Genomic DNA, 17828 nt, shown 5'->3' on the forward strand with positions numbered 1-17828 from the left:
GTCTGAGCCAATGGGTGAGCAGTATATAATCTAACTGCCGCGCCCCCAAAAATAGCGACCAATCAGATTAGCTGTAAGGCCGCATGTTAATAATTTCCACGATCATGGTAAGTTGTCACTGTCACTGCTCTTTGACAGCAGAAAGTGCACTATCAAAGATGCCATTAATAAATCACATTAATAAATCATTTCATGACATTTAACGTTTTATTTTATTTTCAGAATAATAGATAATAAATAATATTAACTGTGTTTTCATTGATCTTTGCCAATTAATTTGCAAATCACATTTGATCAAAATAAATCACATTTTGATTGTAAGCATAGTCTGTTGTACATTTGGGCTATTTGTGCTTACTAAATTCAAACAATAATCTAAATGAAGCTATATAGGACATAGACAATATTAGTTCACCATATTAAACATATATATATAGATAGCTTAATTTATTTATTAATTCATAAATGTATTTACTTTTAATTTATTTCTCTAGCCTTTTGATTGAGAGATAAAAAACACATCTCTCTGTGAAGTTGTGCCCAGCACTCAGCGAAATGCATGACAAACTGACCTGTAAAGGTTAAGTTTGAAAAAAACAACACAGCACTCTTAACTGTGGCTGTCTGATAAATAATGCAGGACAATTGACCTCAGCAGCAAAGGATTTGCCTTTTACATAACCACAAAACCAATTATCAAGATGGCATATGACCATGAGTTTGTTTGCTTCTACATTTATTGGAGCTGAAAATCTGCTCCGTTTTTAATAACTTCATAAATGCATTGGGTCGGTGTGACGACTAGGCAGCAATTCTGTTGCCTCTGCATCTTACAGCAGAGCAACTGACAATGTCAGCAAAGTGTACACTCACACAAACCACGAGTTCCACTCTCAGTGCTGATAGAAGAGACTTTGGTCTGTTTTATGGTAGGCTATAGCATGTGAGCAGAAAGTCGTTAATCCAGTCACAACCAGCCTATTACTGCATATGGAAAACCACACAGTAATCTTTCCCCATAGCAAATAATATAATTTTCTTTATTAGAGATTGCTATGTATTGAGTACTTTACAATGGTTCACTAACAATTCTAAAATGAAATATGTTATTTGATCCAAAATTTAAAAAAAAAAAATGCCAATACTGATCATTGACACCTGAATATTATACCAATCCTCATCCCTGTAGTTCTCTATAAGTGCATCAGGTTTTACAGTGTCAATTCTGATAATTAAGACTATGAAGAGGAAAGTAATCATTGCCAGTTACAGAAGCAATCACCATGGGGCATCAGAAATAAGTAATGGGGCATTTTCTAAGCCATATATGTGGAGTGAATCTGAATGGAGGAACTGAAGGAGCTCAGTATGAAAGTGAGGGAGCAATGCCCCCTAATGCCGTCTTGTAGAACCATGCCTTGTAGACCCCGAACTGTGGTGAAATTATACAAACACATTCAGGAAAATACAATCATACACAAAGACAGTACATCTTTAAATGTGAGTGTGAGTGTTTGCTAAATTTAATAACATTTTAATAAGATTTAAAAAAGGCAGGAATGGCCACAGTTTAAGTCGTCACATGTCCTCATACAAAGGTAACACTCATCATACAAGAGAAGTATTTCAAAGACAACAGTGACGTGCAAGGCTGTATGAACATATAAACACACGTGAGGTTGTGTGCGTGTGTGTGTGTGTGTGTGTGTACACTAGAGACTAGCCCCAGCTATCTGAGCAGCCTCGGTGAGGACCTCCCCGGCTCGTTGTTTGTATCCTAGCGACAACTCTTTCGCCCTCCTCACTTCCTTCATGGTCTCCTTCAGGTTCTCATCCAGCCTTCCCTGCTCCTGGTAGGTCGGCGCCGCCTCCCTCACTAGCTCAGCCATTCGCTCCTCGCTACGCAGCAGCCAGCCGATCAGCTCCTGGAGTTTGGTTCCCACCGAGACGGTTGCCTTGGCGTCCTGGGACGCGGCCCTCAGTTCACCCTGAGCCAGTCGCAGGTGGGGAGGTAGTGGCTCGTCCTGCTCGCCCTCTGACCCCAGAGGAACCACAGAGAGAGAGAAGTCGTAGCCCTTCATCTGGAGGGAGACTCTGTACTTGGCCTCTGGGGGAGAGAGAGAGAGAGAGAGAGAGAGAGAGAGAGAGAGAGAGAGAGAGAGAGAGAGAGAGAGAGAGAGAGAGAGAGAGAGAGAGAGAGAGAGAGAGAGAGAAATCTTTTGAGTTTTGCTATGAACTGAATTGAATTGCAAAATTGAACATTACTGAACTGCTTTTGATTATACTATGATATGATTGTTGATATTCATTAGATTAATTATTAGACAATGTTGCAATCCTACCCCATCTGAAATACTGTACTGCTTTGGCAACATAGGTTTTGTTTTTTCCTGTCATGTCAATAAAGCATATTTGAATTTCAGAGAGAGAGAGACACAGAGAGAGAGAGACAGATAGGTAAACCCTGATTCAGCAGGATGAAAGAAGAATGATGTGGCATGTTGTGTATGTGTGTGTGTGTGTGTGTGTGTGTGTGCACTAATGGATGGTATTTCCCAGCATCCAGAACACCACAGTCCAGGTGGCTCGCCGTGATCGTATAGTGGTTAGTACTCTGCGTTGTGGCCGCAGCAACCCCGGTTCGAATCCGGGTCACGGCAGTCCGTTTTGATAGAGAGACACAGACAGAGAGAGGGTGTGAGAGTGGAGGGATGTGTTACAAACCAAAACTGCTGCTCCTTCCCTCCGTTCCCTCACCGTGAATTTTCTCTCCTTTATATTGATAAAAACTACAAGAACTTCTTTGGACTCACTTGCGCTATACAGTATGGTAAATGCCCATACCTTATAGGGATGGGGCAAAGTGGTTATCTCACAATACGGTTCAATACGCGATATGGGTTTCACGATTCAATACAACCACGATACGATGTAATAAATAAAAGTTGCACAGTCAACAAAGTATGTCTATGGGGACAGTTGTCTGCGTTGGTATTTCTATGCTTGTGTCATGTACCGGTCCAGGTGGCTCGCCGTGATCGTATAGTGGTTAGTACTCTGCGTTGTGGCCGCAGCAACCCCGGTTCGAATCCGGGTCACGGCAGTCAGTTTTGATAGAAAGACATAGACAGAGGGAGAGAGAGAAACAGAATAGCAGGACATGGCCACCTGTACTGGCAGGTAGCCAGTAACGCTTGAGCGTGTGCGTGCCACTCACCGTGCTCCTCTCTGATCTTCTTCACACCTTCGCTTAGAAACAGCGTGTCGTCGTGGTTACAGCCGTAGGTCTGCCGCAGGTTGATGATGTGTCGGACCATGGCCTCGTAGCGTCCCTGCTGCTCGTTGAACGTCTCGGCCACGTCAGAAAACCTCTGGTCCAGCTCCAACACACACACTCGCCTCATCACCAGCCTGCCGCTCCGCCTCAGGGTCTCTGCATCTGGGGGAACACACAGAATGTTACACAACACACACACACTCAAAACCACATGTAATGTTAACTAATACACCCGCAATGTTTCACACTGATGACTTCTGCTGAAACCCCATACAGTGTTGAGACACACACATGAACATCTAGGCCTACTGAATTTCAAATGATTCTACTGTTGTACTGTTGTAAGTCACTCCAGGTAAAAGCATCAGCTAAATGCCTAAAATGTAAATGCAGAGGTAAACTGAAAGATGAGGTACCATCGTGTGTGGGCCGGGTCTGCCTGGCTGATTCAGGTTTGTTTGGTTCTGACGGTCTGGGCTGCAGGAGCGGCTGCCTCTGGAATGACAGCGGATAGAGGAATTGAGTTTAGCACCACAGTTTTAAACATATTACTCTCATTGTGTGTTTTTTTGCTGACATGTTTCAAAGACAGACACAACACTAAACAACTATTACAGACCCACGTTATTACTTTGTCATAATCTGATAATATCAATGCAGCAACCCAGTTATAAAGTCACATCCCAAACAAAATAAAAACACTAATATTCCTATAGGGATTTATAGTGTGCCTGTGGTAGTCCATACTTCATGGTGACTTTATCGCACTTTATGATATAGGTCTATTTCATCGCTTATGGTATCACTATAATATTCCTAAAGGTATTTATGGTGTTTGGTGGTGCTCATCAATGGGATTATAGTGACTTTGTCGTACTTTACCTATTTGTTTATCATCTAAGATAACTATAATATTCCTATTGGGATTTATAGTTTTGCTGTGATATCTATATCCTTCTCAAAATGATTATAGGCTTACTATGGTTCTTTTCCGTTAAGGGTGTGTTCTGCTAAACCCACGTTATTAGCTACTTTGTCATGAATTAATCCGGTAACCTCACTGCAGCAAACCTAGTGATAAAGTTTCACGCCTCACATCCCGAGTGACGCCATCTAACAATCTGACTAATAATCACATACAGCTCAGTATAATGTAAATTCATACCTCGTCCTCGGAGTTTTCGCTGGAGAAGCAGCAACAGCAGAATAAACGGGACATTTTGCAACTCTGCTGGCTGTTAATTTGTTTTTCAGGTCAATTACCCCTGACAATTCATGTGGCCCGCATTCCACATGACGTCAGCGTCATGAGACTCCTGCAAAACTTTTCTTCCTGGTATTTTTTTTTTTTTGCTGTACAGAAATGAATAAAACAGGTGCACCTATGACAGGTGAGCTGCAATGTGAAAAGCAAGGCGCTGCTGTCGCCATTATGTCGATAGAGCATACTTATTGATCCTTTTAAGGGTCAATCTGCAGTTCTCAGTGTTACTAACTTCTTCAGTGCTTTAAGTGTGAATACTAAAACACTTGCCAGACAGATTTTACTGAAGAACAAACAAGTCAATTCCGCGATCCTGTAGTGCCAGCGCGAGCACAACACAGTGATTTGAGTTTAGACTGTAATTTGTCGGGTTAACCGTTAGAGGGCGAAAAATATTAACTGTAACCAGGACAGCCATCGCAGAAGAAGAAATAAGACATAACCCTGACTGAAGAGCCTGGAAGTATTATTAAAATCTCAACCTTGAGATTTTTTTATTGCTGCGTCAACAATCGACAGCAAGGTCAAGCGAAGGATTTTCTCCACACGACCTTTCTAACTGGCAGCCTGCTAGTTCAGAAAGCCACAACAAGCTGCTGGTGACTAGCAAACTGCTAGCTCAACCCAAAACAAAGGGACTGCAGCACACTGTTAGCTGCTGTAACCCAAAGCCTGAATACAGCAGGTAACATTAACCAGCCTGACAGACAGGAATGGCTGCTCCAGAGAAGGCAGCGAGCTCCAAGAAGAAGAGCGAGAGGAAGTGTGCTACTAAAGAGGAGTACAGACAACTGTCCAGCATCATGGGAGTCATGAACAACCTGAGGAAACAGGTGTGTGTGTGTGTGTGTGTGTGTGAGTGAGAGAGAGAGAGAGAGAGAGAGAGAGAGAGAGAGAGAGAGATATTACAAAGCATGTGTGCAAGAGAGAGAGAGAGTGTGTGTGTGTGTGTATGTGTGTGTAAGTGAGAAAGAGTATGCCTGTAAGAGAAGGACAGTATTGGGGAATCAGAGAGTATGTGAGTGCGTACATCTTTGTGAGTGTGTGTGTGTGTGTCTGTCCTGTCCTGTCCTGTCACTAAGTGTGTGTATGTGTTCTTCAGGGAACCCTCTGTGATGTGACCCTGGTGGTTCAGGGAAAACACTTCCCTGCCCACAGAGTGGTGCTGGCTGCTGCCAGCCACTTCTTCAGCCTCATGTTCACCAGTAAGTATACAAGCATGAATACACACACACACACGATCATGAATAGACACATTAAGATTTTCAGTAAAATAGTCTCTACTGCTAGAGAAAATGTGATACTAATAGAACATTGTAATTTCCCCCCAGACACAAAGAAGTATAGGGCCAATGCTTAGAGTAAGTGGATAATAGAATACGTGCTTTTATCATAATAAAGTATCCAAATCAGTACAGTTTTAGTACTGAAACCTGCAGCAGAAGCAAAAGCACTCCTGATTATTAGTTTCAATCATTTGAGGAACAAAATTATTTTACTGCACTTAATTTATGTCAACACCTTGACTGTGTTCAGCTACAGTAGACACTCAAAGTGAAATTAAATGTTTGATTATTGCTGACATGCCAATAATCCAAGATTATTAATTCTGTTGGCATGGTAACGGTGTTCCTCCCTCTCCCCCTCTGTCTTCCCTCCCTCCCTCCTTCCAGCCAGTATGATGGAGTCGATGTCCCATGAGGTGGAGCTGAGGAGTGCTGAGCCTGAGATCATTGAGCTGCTGGTTGAGTTTATCTACACAGCCCGGTAAGAGACGCAGCTAAAACTGCACCATCTACAGCAGGACACACAGGAGCGTTAACTGTGAGACACACACTGTGAGATTTACAGGATGCTATTTATGGATAGGACTGTATACAAGGCTGTGGCTGCTCTTGACATTTTACAGGCTCTTGGGGTTGGGATTTCATCAGAACCACCTCAGTGCTTACCTGTAAACGTTGAGTGGTAAAGTGTGTGTGTGTGTGTGTGTGTGTGTGTGTGTGTGTGTGTGTGTGTGTCAGGATCTCGGTGAACAGCAGTAATGTGCAGTCTCTGCTGGATGCAGCCAACCAGTACCAGATTGAGCCGGTGAAGAAGATGTGTGTGGAGTTCCTCAAAGGACAGGTTGATGCTACAAACTGCCTGGGTGAGAACAGAGCGCAAATCAAACCACCTTCATTACATGTCCAACCAGGGAGTCTTGAGTACACTAGACTTAATAGCCATACATTTTTGGGCCATACACTTTTACCCCACAATTTACTGAGCCCTTTCCTCCTCAATTTTTTGAGTCAGCAGTCTCAGCTGTTACTATTTAGACTAAGTGCCAAAGGCTTTTGTAGTTGTGTTTGTCTCAATTCATGAGTTAACATTTTGAGGCTGTGGCAGAGCCTGATATGTAAAATCAAGTTCATTTTGAATTACTTAAATATCAAAAGCCATTTTCCAATATATATTTTTCTGCTCGTCACAGTGTTTGTTTGTGTCACTGACCCTGTCCCGTCCTGCTTCAGGTATCTCGGCCCTGGCAGAGTGTATGGACTGTCCGGAGCTGAAGGCAGCAGCAGAGGACTTTGTCCAGCTGCACTTCACTGAAGTCTATAAACTGGATGAGTTCCTACAATTGGACGTTACACAGCTCACACATCTACTGCACCAGGACAGACTCACCGTCCGTGCTGAGGCCCAGGTACACACACACACACACACACACACACACACACACACACACACACACACACACACACACACACACACACACACACAGACCATGGGCCTCATTTAGAAAAATGTTCTTTGACTTTATGCTTGATTCCTTTTGTGCAATCATTTTAAACAATATAATAAAGAACAAAATTATGTAATTCATAGAAATCAGCCTTAGCTGTTGATCTATTGCAGAAAATTGGGTAAAAAAAAACATGTAAATAATCAAGGTAAGATTTTATTTAAATCACAATGGAAGAGATTGCCTTTGCTTATTCTTATTATTTCTTGCCTTTATCTAGTTGAGAGAGAGGGGAATGACTGAACCACCAGGACACCCTGGGTGGTAGTCTTGGCTAAAAAGAATAACCCTGGTAACATGTGTATGTGCATATGTTTGGTGTGTGTGTTTAGATCTACGACGCAGCAGTGCGCTGGCTGAAGTACGACGTGTGCAACAGAGAGCGCTACATGGTGGAGGTGTTGGGGTGCGTCCGCTTCCCCCTGGTCTCCAAAACCTTCCTGTCCAAGACGGTGCAGGCCGAGCCCCTCATCCAGGACAACCCACAGTGCCTCAAGATGGTCATCAGTGAGTGGAGAGACACACACACACAGCCAAGTCATTAGCACTGTGTACTGTAATGTGTAGTTAAAGGTTTAAAATGCATGCTTGTTGATGGTAAAATCACATACATTTTAGGTATATTCTCATAGATTCTTGAGTAGGATTTCAAAATTTCCAACTTTATTCTTAACCCATCATAATTCAAAGTTTTAATTTCATCTTTACAAACATTACCAGCAGTAACAAACCTTGCACAGCTGCAAAATGCGCTCCTGCCCGTCCTTCCATCAAAAACTCAGTCAATGGATCTGAGAGTGAACAATGTCTTTAATCTAATTAAATGTGGACAAATCAAATCATAAACAAATCCATTAATGGGGTGACAGTGTTTCAATAGAGATTTCCACCTACCTATGTTTGGATCATTTTCAGTTGCGGATAGTGGATAAGGCACGTCTCTTTCCACTCTAGTGTTCTGTGGTGCAAGTTAGGGGAGGGATAAGTGCAGGTGGATGTGAAATTTCTATCAGTGCTAGTGCCTGCTGGGCTGACATGAACACGCATACACACACACACACACACACACACACACACACACACACACACACACACACAACAAAAAATAGCCTGTGCTTTCGTCCCAGGTGGGATGCGCTACCACCTGCTGTCCCTGGAGGACCGGGAGGACCTGGGAGAGAGCAGCCGACCGCGACGGAAGAAACACGACTACCGCATCGCTCTGTTTGGAGGCTCCCAGCCGCAGTCCTGCCGCTACTTCAACCCCAAGGTAGCTGCACATCCTCAGAGCAAGCAAACATGCACATGCACAGACATACACTTTGGTCAAGTACGCACTAATGCTCTTTCAATAAACCTCAAACCATTTTTACTCACAGGGGCAATCAGGTCAGTATAGAGATACTGCTATTCGCTGTTGTTGTGTGAAAACCTTGTAACCCCAGTTTTGGTGATTTTCATGTTTTCACTTCAATTGAAGGATTGCACGGCCCTTTATGGGTTGAGAAAATTATTTCAAAACCCATTGAAAAATGTCAAAAATGCATTGTCATCAAGCTAAAAACAAACCTGTTATTCTTAGTTCCTGAAAAGTTTACAGGATACAGGGTTTTCACCCAACAATGCAGAATTATACATACATATATGTAGAACAACAAGTATAGAACAATATAGTCTAGTTTTGTGCAGTAAAATGTTACTATCTGATATTTGCCAGTAGTCAAGTTACCGCAGTAGCTTCAAGACAGTCACGTGTTTGTCTGTGTTTCCACACGCTCCACCAGGACTCCAGCTGGACAGACATCCGCTGCCCCTTCGAGAAGCGCCGGGACGCCACAGCCATCTTCTGGGACAACGTGGTCTACATCCTGGGCGGCTCGCAGCTCTTTCCCATCAAGCGCATGGACTGCTACAACGTCCTGAAGGACAGCTGGTACTCCAAGCTGGGTCCGCCCACACCACGCGACAGCCTGGCCGCCTGCGCCGCCCAGGGCAAGATCTACACCTCCGGGGGGTCGGAAGTGGGTGAGTGAGATTTAGGGCCTGGGGTTAGAGGGGGTTGAGGGGGGGTATTGTGTATCTAGTGAGTCGATTGGGGTTAGTGGAGTGCTCATGCAGGATGAATGGATAGATGAAAAGTTTGAAGTTTGTTAAAAACAGGGTGCAGGTTTGGAAAAGTATAGAAAATGAATTTGATAATTTCCAGATCTTGAAAAGTTTGGTAATTGCATAAAACTGAGGAACAATCTTCCGCTATAGTGTGAAATGGCCTACTATAGTTGACAGATCATATTGCCCAGCCACTACCCAGCATGCAGTCAGGAAATTAAAGTCTGGATGTGCCTTGTTTAATATTTAGTTCCCTCATTTACTCCCTTTATAGGGGAAAGTATATCCGCTTCTGAGAGCATTTACTCATGGCATTACATGTGGGTGTGTGTCTGCAGGCAGCTCAGCCCTGGACCTGTTTGAATGCTACGACACGCGGACGGAGTCATGGCAGGTGAAAAGCAGCATGCTGATGGCCCGGTGCAGCCACGGCTCGGTGGAGGCCAACGGACTCATCTACGTCTGCGGAGGAACGGTGGGCAACAACGTCTCCGGCAGGGTCCTCAACAACTGTGAGGTGTACGACCCCAGCACACAACAGTGAGTCACAGGAGCATGCTGCACAAACTCCCAGACACAACCCAAAGGACGCCTGCGTGCATACACTCATGGACAGACAGTTAGGGACTTTGTTTGCCATTGGCTCATATACAGTGTGTATGGATTTAACACTGAAAGGTGAATATGAGGAAAAAGACTGATTATGATTACTGTATTAAAACAGTCACAACAGTAAATCAAAGACCAATTTGAGCAAACTTTCCCAATATTTACACTGTTTGCAGTCTAGATTAACATACCACTGTTGTCAGGTGGAAAACCTTGTATTTCCAAAATGTCAACTTTTCAAGAACTAAGAAAAACAGCCTTGTTTTTGCTTGACAACCATGCATTTTTCACTTTATCCAATGGGTTTTGAAGGGCTTTCATCAGACCAAGGGTCGTAGAATTTTCTCAACCCATAAAGGAGCAGGTAATTCTTCCGTTCAAGTCACCAAATTTCAAATTTCAAATCAAATCAGCAAAATTGAAGTTATGAGGTTTTCATCTGACAACGACAACACACACAAACAGTGGTGAGTCACCGCCTCTTCCTGTTGGACTGGTTCATTTAACTCACTGAGCATGCATTTGTTCTCTGTTACACTCCAGTTTTAACTTTGTCTGTCTCGTCCTTGTCCCTGTGTCTCTTTCTGTCGCCCTCCTTCCCTCCCCAGATGGAGGGAGCTGTGTGGGATGAGAGAGTCCAGGAAGAACCATGGGCTGGTGGTGGTCAACAGTAGGATCTACGCTGTTGGAGGGCAGGGAGCGCTGGGTAATAATATTAATATTACTGTAACTGCTACTATGAAGAAGAGGAAACTATGCTATTCAACATAGTAGCCGCTGTAGTCATAATACTGTGTGTGTAATATGCAGCTGTGCTTTAAGGAAATTGACTGTGCTCCTTGTGTGTGTGAGTAGGTGGACTGGACTCGGTGGAGTACTACGACATCGCCAGTAACGAGTGGCGCAGCGCGGCGTCGATGCCGTGGCGAGGTGTAACGGTGAAGTGTGCCGCGGTCAGCGGCATCATCTACGTACTGGCGGGCTTCCAAGGGGTGGGGCGGCTCGGACACGTCCTGGAGTACCACACCGATACTGACAGGTTGGTGGTTTTTTTGCCTCTATGTTGGTGGTGTAGTCAGTTATACAAAATGTGAACTGTGATGAAATGATTTCTGTTATTCAATCCACTGACAGTTTTGATTTGACAGTACTCTTGGTATATGGGGTCAGAAGATATATTGCAGAATTACCAGAAAGACATCTAATTTCATACAATATTTATAGCCTAAAATATTATATAGCCAAAAAAAAATATTACATGGATACAGGTAGTGGTGTAAAAGCCATGCAAACAAAACTCTACTGCTTGGATTGCAATATAGCATTGCTCCTGTTTGTTATGTGACAGAGAGATTTTTTTATTTATTATTTTATTTTATTTTTCATTCTGTTTTGATGCACTGGTGCTTTGTTTGTAAGATTGATGAGTAGTATGTTCTGGTAACCTACTGGTATGTTACCAATAATAAATCACATTTTTAAAAATAAAGTAGTTAACTCTTTTGCTTGATTATTTCAGCCAGATATTCATTATTAGTAGTAGTGGTGGTAGTAGTAGTATCAGACAGTTGCCTATACCAGTGATGTTTTTACCTGAAGACAACTGTGTAAATTTCAGCAGCACAATTCTTAACAGAATATGGTAAATTCTATCACTTTTAGGCATACTGGGTATTGTGGATCTGCCAAAAGAAAAATATCCTCTCTCTAATAACAGCCTGTCTCTAATGAAGGACATTACTAGAAGTTTTACAGTATGTTAATCTTTAATTTTTATGGCTCCTTTATTCTTATTTCACGCTGTGTGTCAATCAGTTGTTGCTGTGTGTGTCCAGGTGGGTGACTTGCAGCAAGGTGCGAGCGTTCCCCGTCACCAGCTGTCTGATCTGCGTGGTCGACACGTGTGGAGCCAACGAGGACGAGGACATGGACCTCATAGACTCTCAGACACACACTGCACCCGTTGCTCCTTCATCTGCCTCATCCTCAACGTCCTCATAGGAGATGTGGGAGATTGAGTGTGCGTGTAAGAAGGTGTCACGTTTACCCACTACAGTAGGCCCCCCTTAGACTATGGAGCCGATTTAGACGAGGCAAGGCCTGACAAGGTTTCAGAAATAATCAATCGCGGCACGAGTCAGTGTGAGTGTTCAGGCTCGCACATTAAGGCGGAAAACTGCCAATGATTCTGGCATTCATAACGATCCGCAAACGTCAAATTTCCACTCAAATTTTATGACTGTCAGAATTGTAGTTCCTCAGCTTTAAGTGCCAGTGTGAGACTGTCCACAATTGGATTTCTAAGGGGACAAGGAGACTTTTGGCGAGAAGAGGTTGCTGGTTTGAATCCCCAGCCTGGTGTAGAAAACATGTAACACTGACAGTAACACTGACAAATACAATGTGAGAATCTCAGCTTGTCAGCCTTTTGTATTTGAGTGCTTTGTATTATAAATGTTTTGTTTTTTTTAACTTTGTGAAATGTTTTTTTTTTTTTTACTGTACGTGAAATGATGCTGGATGAATAAATCATGTCTTTATGTTTTACCAAATTAATTTAAATATGGTTGTACATGTACTGCAGTTTGTGAATAGCTGATTCTTGGTTGTGTTGTACATGTAATCCAAGCACTACTATACGCACACGCTATAATAACTTGAAAAAACTATTGACTTTGTTGACAATGAATAAACATTTTATTCTCTGTGATATGTGGTTACTGGGACAAATTATCCAGATATGATCATTAAAAAAATGTATCTATGAAACTGATTTCTATTTTTCAATATAAAATGATGAGTAAACAATTCAATAGCACCAAGTGCACAGGAATTAAGGCAGAGAGCCAAAGTTACATAAGTAGCAATAAGATTTCATAAGGTGCTCATTAAGATGATACTAGCTGCCATACAACTTTCTGGTCATCATGGATATGGTAAAATAATGACATAGTGAACTTTGGGTAAAGAAATTAGGCATCTACCTCAGTCACTGTATATACTGTACCTTCTGTTGACATGGCCCAATTCAAACTGTCATGTTAAAACAATTACTATACACAATTAATGATACTAGTCTGATAAAAGCATTGAGGCTCTGATAAACCTGCAAAAATAAGGCAAGAGTGTGCTTTGGGAAACATAATTTGACATTATGATACATAAATCTTGACATGACAATATGATTTGAACAGCAACAGCAAAAGTTAAGACATTTAACCTCAATAAAAACCAAACTAAATGAGTGCAATACTTTTAGGGCAGAAGCAGAGTGGTAGAGAATAAGAGGTGTCGTTCTTCACTGATCAAGAGTTCTTGTGGCATTCCCTGAGCGTAGTCTGATTAGCCACTGGAATGTCCTGCCTCTAAAAACACCATATGGCCCCTAGGCAAGTGCTGTAACTATCTATTCCTTCTCCTGCCTCATCAGTCATCATCATCAAACTCTTCTTCGCTCATCAGGAGAGCAAACCTGTTGTTTATCTCCTCAGTCCCTCTCTCCCCTCCTCTCCCACCTCCCCCTCTCCCTCTCCCTCTCCCTCTCCTCCCCCTGCGGCTCCCTCTCTGCCTCCTCCCTGATGCTGCTGAAGAGGAGGGGTGGGCTTTGGAGTTGCAGTTCCTCACAGCGTCCAGCAGAGAGCAGTAGAGCTGTCCAGAGAGGGAACCCCCAGCTAGGAAGGATTCAGCGGGTCGGCCCCCCATCAAAGACTTGAGCAGGCCGTGTACCAAGGAGCCACTGAACAACCTGAGAGACAAACACAGAGAGAGAGAGGGAGAGAGAGAGAGAGAGAGAGAGAGAGAGAGAGAGAGGTTGTAAATAAGAATGTGTTCTCAGTTGTCTTACCTGGTTAATAAATAGGTGGAAAATGTATGTATATGTGTGGATTTTATCTCCTCCCGTGTCTTACCATGACATGTGGGGTTCAGGCAGGGGCAGCAGCAATAGTTGATTGAGAGCCAGCGCACTCCAGAGGCAGGCCTGCCATTGGCTGAAACTGTGAGCCACTCCCACATCCAGGCCCCGCCTCTCCCCCGGCCTCACGCGCTGTCTGTCCAGCCCCGCCCACACATTGCGCTCTGCGGCCCAGTTTAGCTGCGGGACTGGGATGGTACACAAAAGCAAGTAGGTTTTGTATCATTTGGAATGGATCATGACTTGCCTTGTTAACCAGTAACACAGTGATACACAGGTAGGCAGACACTCAAACTAGACTGATGTATGCACACACACACACACACACACACACGCACACACGCACACACGCGCACACACACACACACACACTGGATCAAACCCTGGCAACAAATCACACCCACATACTAAGGGAATAGTAGTAGCTAGTTTGTTAGGATTAAGATATAGGGATATTTACATGAGAAATGTATGCAGGTATAGGAGAGAGTGAGGAGAATGATTGGTCAATGTGAAATACAGTAAGACACTGGTAAACTGAACCCCTTATCAGAAGGGCAAGCAATCGTCAAAATATGAAACATGGCAGTCTAATTTGTTGTCCAAATGCTTTTAAAGGCATGCATTAAAAGGAGATTCAAACAATTTGGAGAAAGGCTTCATTTTCTTTAAAGGAGATGTGAGTGTTCGTGCTTGTTGTGACCACAGCCAGCCACAAAATGTGCCCCAGTAAAAAACACAACACAACTAACCAGGCTGCTGTTGATGGGTAGCTCCAGGCTGGTTGTTCCAGGACAGCTCTCCACAGACCATGCCCAGCAGCAGAGCCTGGAGCTGGGGCAGTGAGGGCGGAGGTCTGGCCTCTCGCAGCCAGAAGCCTGTCACCCCCACAGCCAGCCTCAGGTGGAGAGGAATGGGAGCCAAGACAGTCTCCTTCACCCCTAAGACTTCCAGCAGGACGTCGAGTCGCACTGCCACAGGAGCCTTGGATGAAGTTAAGAGGGGATGACATTGAGAAATGTGATCAAATTGCTTCATCAATTCCATTCAGTTTCATTAAAAAACATAAAATCCTCAACATATATAAACTAATATTGCAGAAACACCAGAAAATATTGAATGCACAGCTACTGAGCGAATTAGAAGGTCACTAATTGACATTTCTCATGGTGATTACTCTGTTGTCATGGTTACCTGGCCTAGCGTGTCCAGGCGTAGGGGAATTCTGAGTGGATGTGCCTCCACCTGGTTTTTCTTCAGGTTCAGATCCAGCCGGTCATACTCCTCCACACACACGGGAGCACTAGAGCTCTGAGCCTGCACTGCTGCTGCACTGGCCCCTATATTGACACCCTGCTGTATGGGTAAACTTTGGTCATGACCCCTTCCTACCCCGACCTGGCCCCCCCCACGCCCCCTCCCCCCCCGCCCTCTCCCACCTCTCTTACCCTGGCCGATGTTTTCTTGCACCCTCACATCCTGTGTTCCTGGTCCCTTCACTTGCTGGACACTTCCGTCCCTCCCTTGAGCCTGGTTGTCTTGGCCCAACCCGCCTCTCTGCAGTAATATCCCATACATGGCCTGGCGTATGGCTGTGGCACTACAGTGGCTGCTGGCTAGCTTGCTGTTCTCCACCTGTGGGATGAGCAGGACCCTGCGCATCACCAGGACATCCAGCACCAGGGGGGGCAACAGCCCCCGCCCCGCAGCCCGGGACAGGCACTCCGGCAGCTGGGCAGCCCCAAACGTCTGACCCCCTGGAGCTGCCCGGCCTCCAGAGAACCAGCGAGCCAGAGAGCTTTGAGGGGTGATATGGTACTCTTGCATAGCTGCCCACAGCTGCGAACTGAGTTTACCCTTCTCTCCTCTTTTGCCCCTGCCACCTCCATCTCTGTCTACCTCCCCCATCAGCCGGCTCACTTCCTCCAGCGCCTCCCCCGGGCCCGAGAAAGAGGAGAGCCAGAGGAGGAGGCCCTCGATGCGGGAAGGAGGTGCCTTACCCTTTCCCCTGCCGCCACCTCCTCCGAGCCCGCTCACATCTAACAGAGCAAGCAGTGTGTCAGCACCTTTGGGCGTGCCGTAGTCGTTACCGGTCAGCACGGCACACAACGGGAGCAACTCCCGGTTCATACCCCCGAACCACTGGCACAGCCCATTAGTGATGTAGCGCCGAGCTGAGATGTAGGAGTGAGAGGCTTTACCATTTAGGTTGGTCCACTGGAAGAAACGGAGCGGCAGGTAACCACCTAGGATGAGAATACAAAAGACACCAGCATTTATAAATAGAACAAGGAGGGAGATATTTAAAAAAGACAAACAACTGTTCTGATCATTTTAAATGTTAAAGTTAAATGGTATCAAATGGACAGATGGTTGGACTTTATGCTTTATTCATCACTAAGGGCAAATGTTGATGTCTAAGCCCGGCTCTTCCTGGTTTGACTTCAGGAAGTGACTAGCCACCCACCTGGCAGGTCAAAGATATAAAAGTCGCTGTCATTGGTCAGAACCGGGCAGTTCCACTGGTGAGCCAAACAGGCAATCTCCCAATCGGCTTCAGCTGGACACTGAACCAGTGGAACTCCTCTCTGGGTGAGGACCTGAGTGAAGACGTCCCGTGTGAGGATGGGGAGAACTGAGCCGTGGCGGCCGCGAGAGAGACCCTCTGCTTCCTTAATCTTGGACTGCAGACGCTGCCGCAGAGTGGAGAGCTTCTTGTCACTGGGGTCCATCCCTTACAACCACAAACAATACAAAAATAGGATGTTGGTGGGCATTACAACCACAGGAATAAATAGATAATCTCCTATCAACGTCTCTGATTATAACCTAGAAAGGGCTTAAATTAATTTTTGGATTTGCCCTGTCTTTCTCTCTTTTTTTTTTTACCATAACCTGGCCAACTGTCTTCTACTGAATCCAATTTGATTCAACAAAGAAATCTCTCTAACGCTACATAGACTAGTACATCTGACCACACATTATTATTTGGTTGAAAAAAAGAAACGCCTGTATAACTAAGAACTCTAAAGAAAGCACAAGGTGTATCTACATCCCTACCTCCATCCAATACCACATAGGGCTGGATGTTGCAGGCTGCCAAGGCATTGAGGAACTGGGAGAGCAGGCAGGAGAAAGCATCATAGTCTCCTCCATGTTGCTGGTCCAAGCCGTGGTTAAAGTAGAGCCGGAAATACAGACTGCAGCCGTCGATAACCAAGCGGCTGTCCCTGAACTTCACATCCTGGAGGAAGTGTCTGTTCCCCTCCACATAGGTAGTTAGACCCTGGACACCCATAAGATCTGGGTTAGGGCCTGGGATGAGATGGAGCGGGAAGATGAGTTAGTTACTCACGGTGGTGCTGGTGGGTTTTATCTCCAGTGCACGGTCACTTTGCAAAGCGCCTTGCCTCCACTTTAAGAGCAAACAATTCCCGGTGTAACGGTAGTTTGTAGTTCCCAGTTCTGGTGATTCTATGATGAGTTTGGCTTTGGTTAGAGGCTAGCAAATATCCAATTATAGAATGCAATGGAAAACAAATGCCACTCATGACAACCCCGCAACCGCTGCTAAGTAGATGGTCAGCTGGCCTGGAAAATGTTTCTTCCTGATAGAGGCTGTGACTGGAAAATTGTGACAAGGAAATTGCTGCAACAAAATGTGAATATCAAATACTAAATGCGTTCTAAATAAAGAGACATTTTCACGTACATGCAAAAGCAAACAATGCATTGCAAGAGCTGGACGTAAGTTAGAGAATTAAAAGGTGTATTTGCTACCCACCACTGTCACTTTACTTCACTTATGTTTACATGCGTTTTGGATAGCTACTTCCTCGCTAAAATCAAATTCAAAGTAAAAGTC

At 44.5% G+C, this 17828-nt stretch overlaps 3 protein-coding genes and 2 non-coding genes across 5 annotated transcripts; 3 read left to right on the plus strand and 2 right to left on the minus strand.

The window, feature by feature from the left end:
• Positions 1-331: 331 nt before the first annotated feature.
• Positions 332-4570, minus strand: LOC139927891 (uncharacterized). The gene is made up of 4 exons (XM_071920190.2): positions 4443-4570; positions 3694-3772; positions 3218-3439; positions 332-2107 (listed from the first exon to the last, which is right to left on the minus strand). Exons 1-4 carry the CDS (start codon positions 4494-4496, stop codon positions 1713-1715), a joined length of 750 nt encoding a protein of 249 aa, XP_071776291.2. The 5' UTR covers positions 4497-4570; the 3' UTR covers positions 332-1712.
• trnah-gug (transfer RNA histidin (anticodon GUG)) lies at positions 2589-2660 on the plus strand. Its single transcript has one exon. It is a non-coding gene; the product is annotated as a tRNA-His (tRNA).
• trnah-gug (transfer RNA histidin (anticodon GUG)) lies at positions 3032-3103 on the plus strand. Its single transcript has one exon. It is a non-coding gene; the product is annotated as a tRNA-His (tRNA).
• Positions 4571-5129: 559 nt separating the features above from the next.
• Positions 5130-12622, plus strand: klhl7 (kelch-like family member 7). Its single transcript, XM_078290529.1, has 12 exons — positions 5130-5374; positions 5644-5746; positions 6215-6308; positions 6566-6690; positions 7058-7233; positions 7665-7839; positions 8460-8602; positions 9117-9357; positions 9780-9981; positions 10659-10756; positions 10906-11089; positions 11886-12622. The coding sequence occupies exons 1-12, from the start codon at positions 5255-5257 to the stop codon at positions 12049-12051; spliced, it is 1827 nt and encodes a 608-aa protein (XP_078146655.1). The 5' UTR covers positions 5130-5254; the 3' UTR covers positions 12052-12622.
• A 292-nt stretch (positions 12623-12914) lies between these two features.
• Positions 12915-17576, minus strand: aste1b (asteroid structure-specific endonuclease 1b). Its single transcript, XM_071920147.2, has 6 exons — positions 17024-17576; positions 16431-16697; positions 15158-16209; positions 14716-14947; positions 13959-14151; positions 12915-13795 (listed from the first exon to the last, which is right to left on the minus strand). Exons 1-6 carry the CDS (start codon positions 17259-17261, stop codon positions 13477-13479), a joined length of 2301 nt encoding a protein of 766 aa, XP_071776248.1. The 5' UTR covers positions 17262-17576; the 3' UTR covers positions 12915-13476.
• Positions 17577-17828: the final 252 nt, after the last annotated feature.

This window comes from Centroberyx gerrardi, chromosome 19 (genome assembly GCF_048128805.1).
Source record: "Centroberyx gerrardi isolate f3 chromosome 19, fCenGer3.hap1.cur.20231027, whole genome shotgun sequence".
NCBI classification, from domain to species: domain Eukaryota; kingdom Metazoa; phylum Chordata; class Actinopteri; order Beryciformes; family Berycidae; genus Centroberyx; species Centroberyx gerrardi.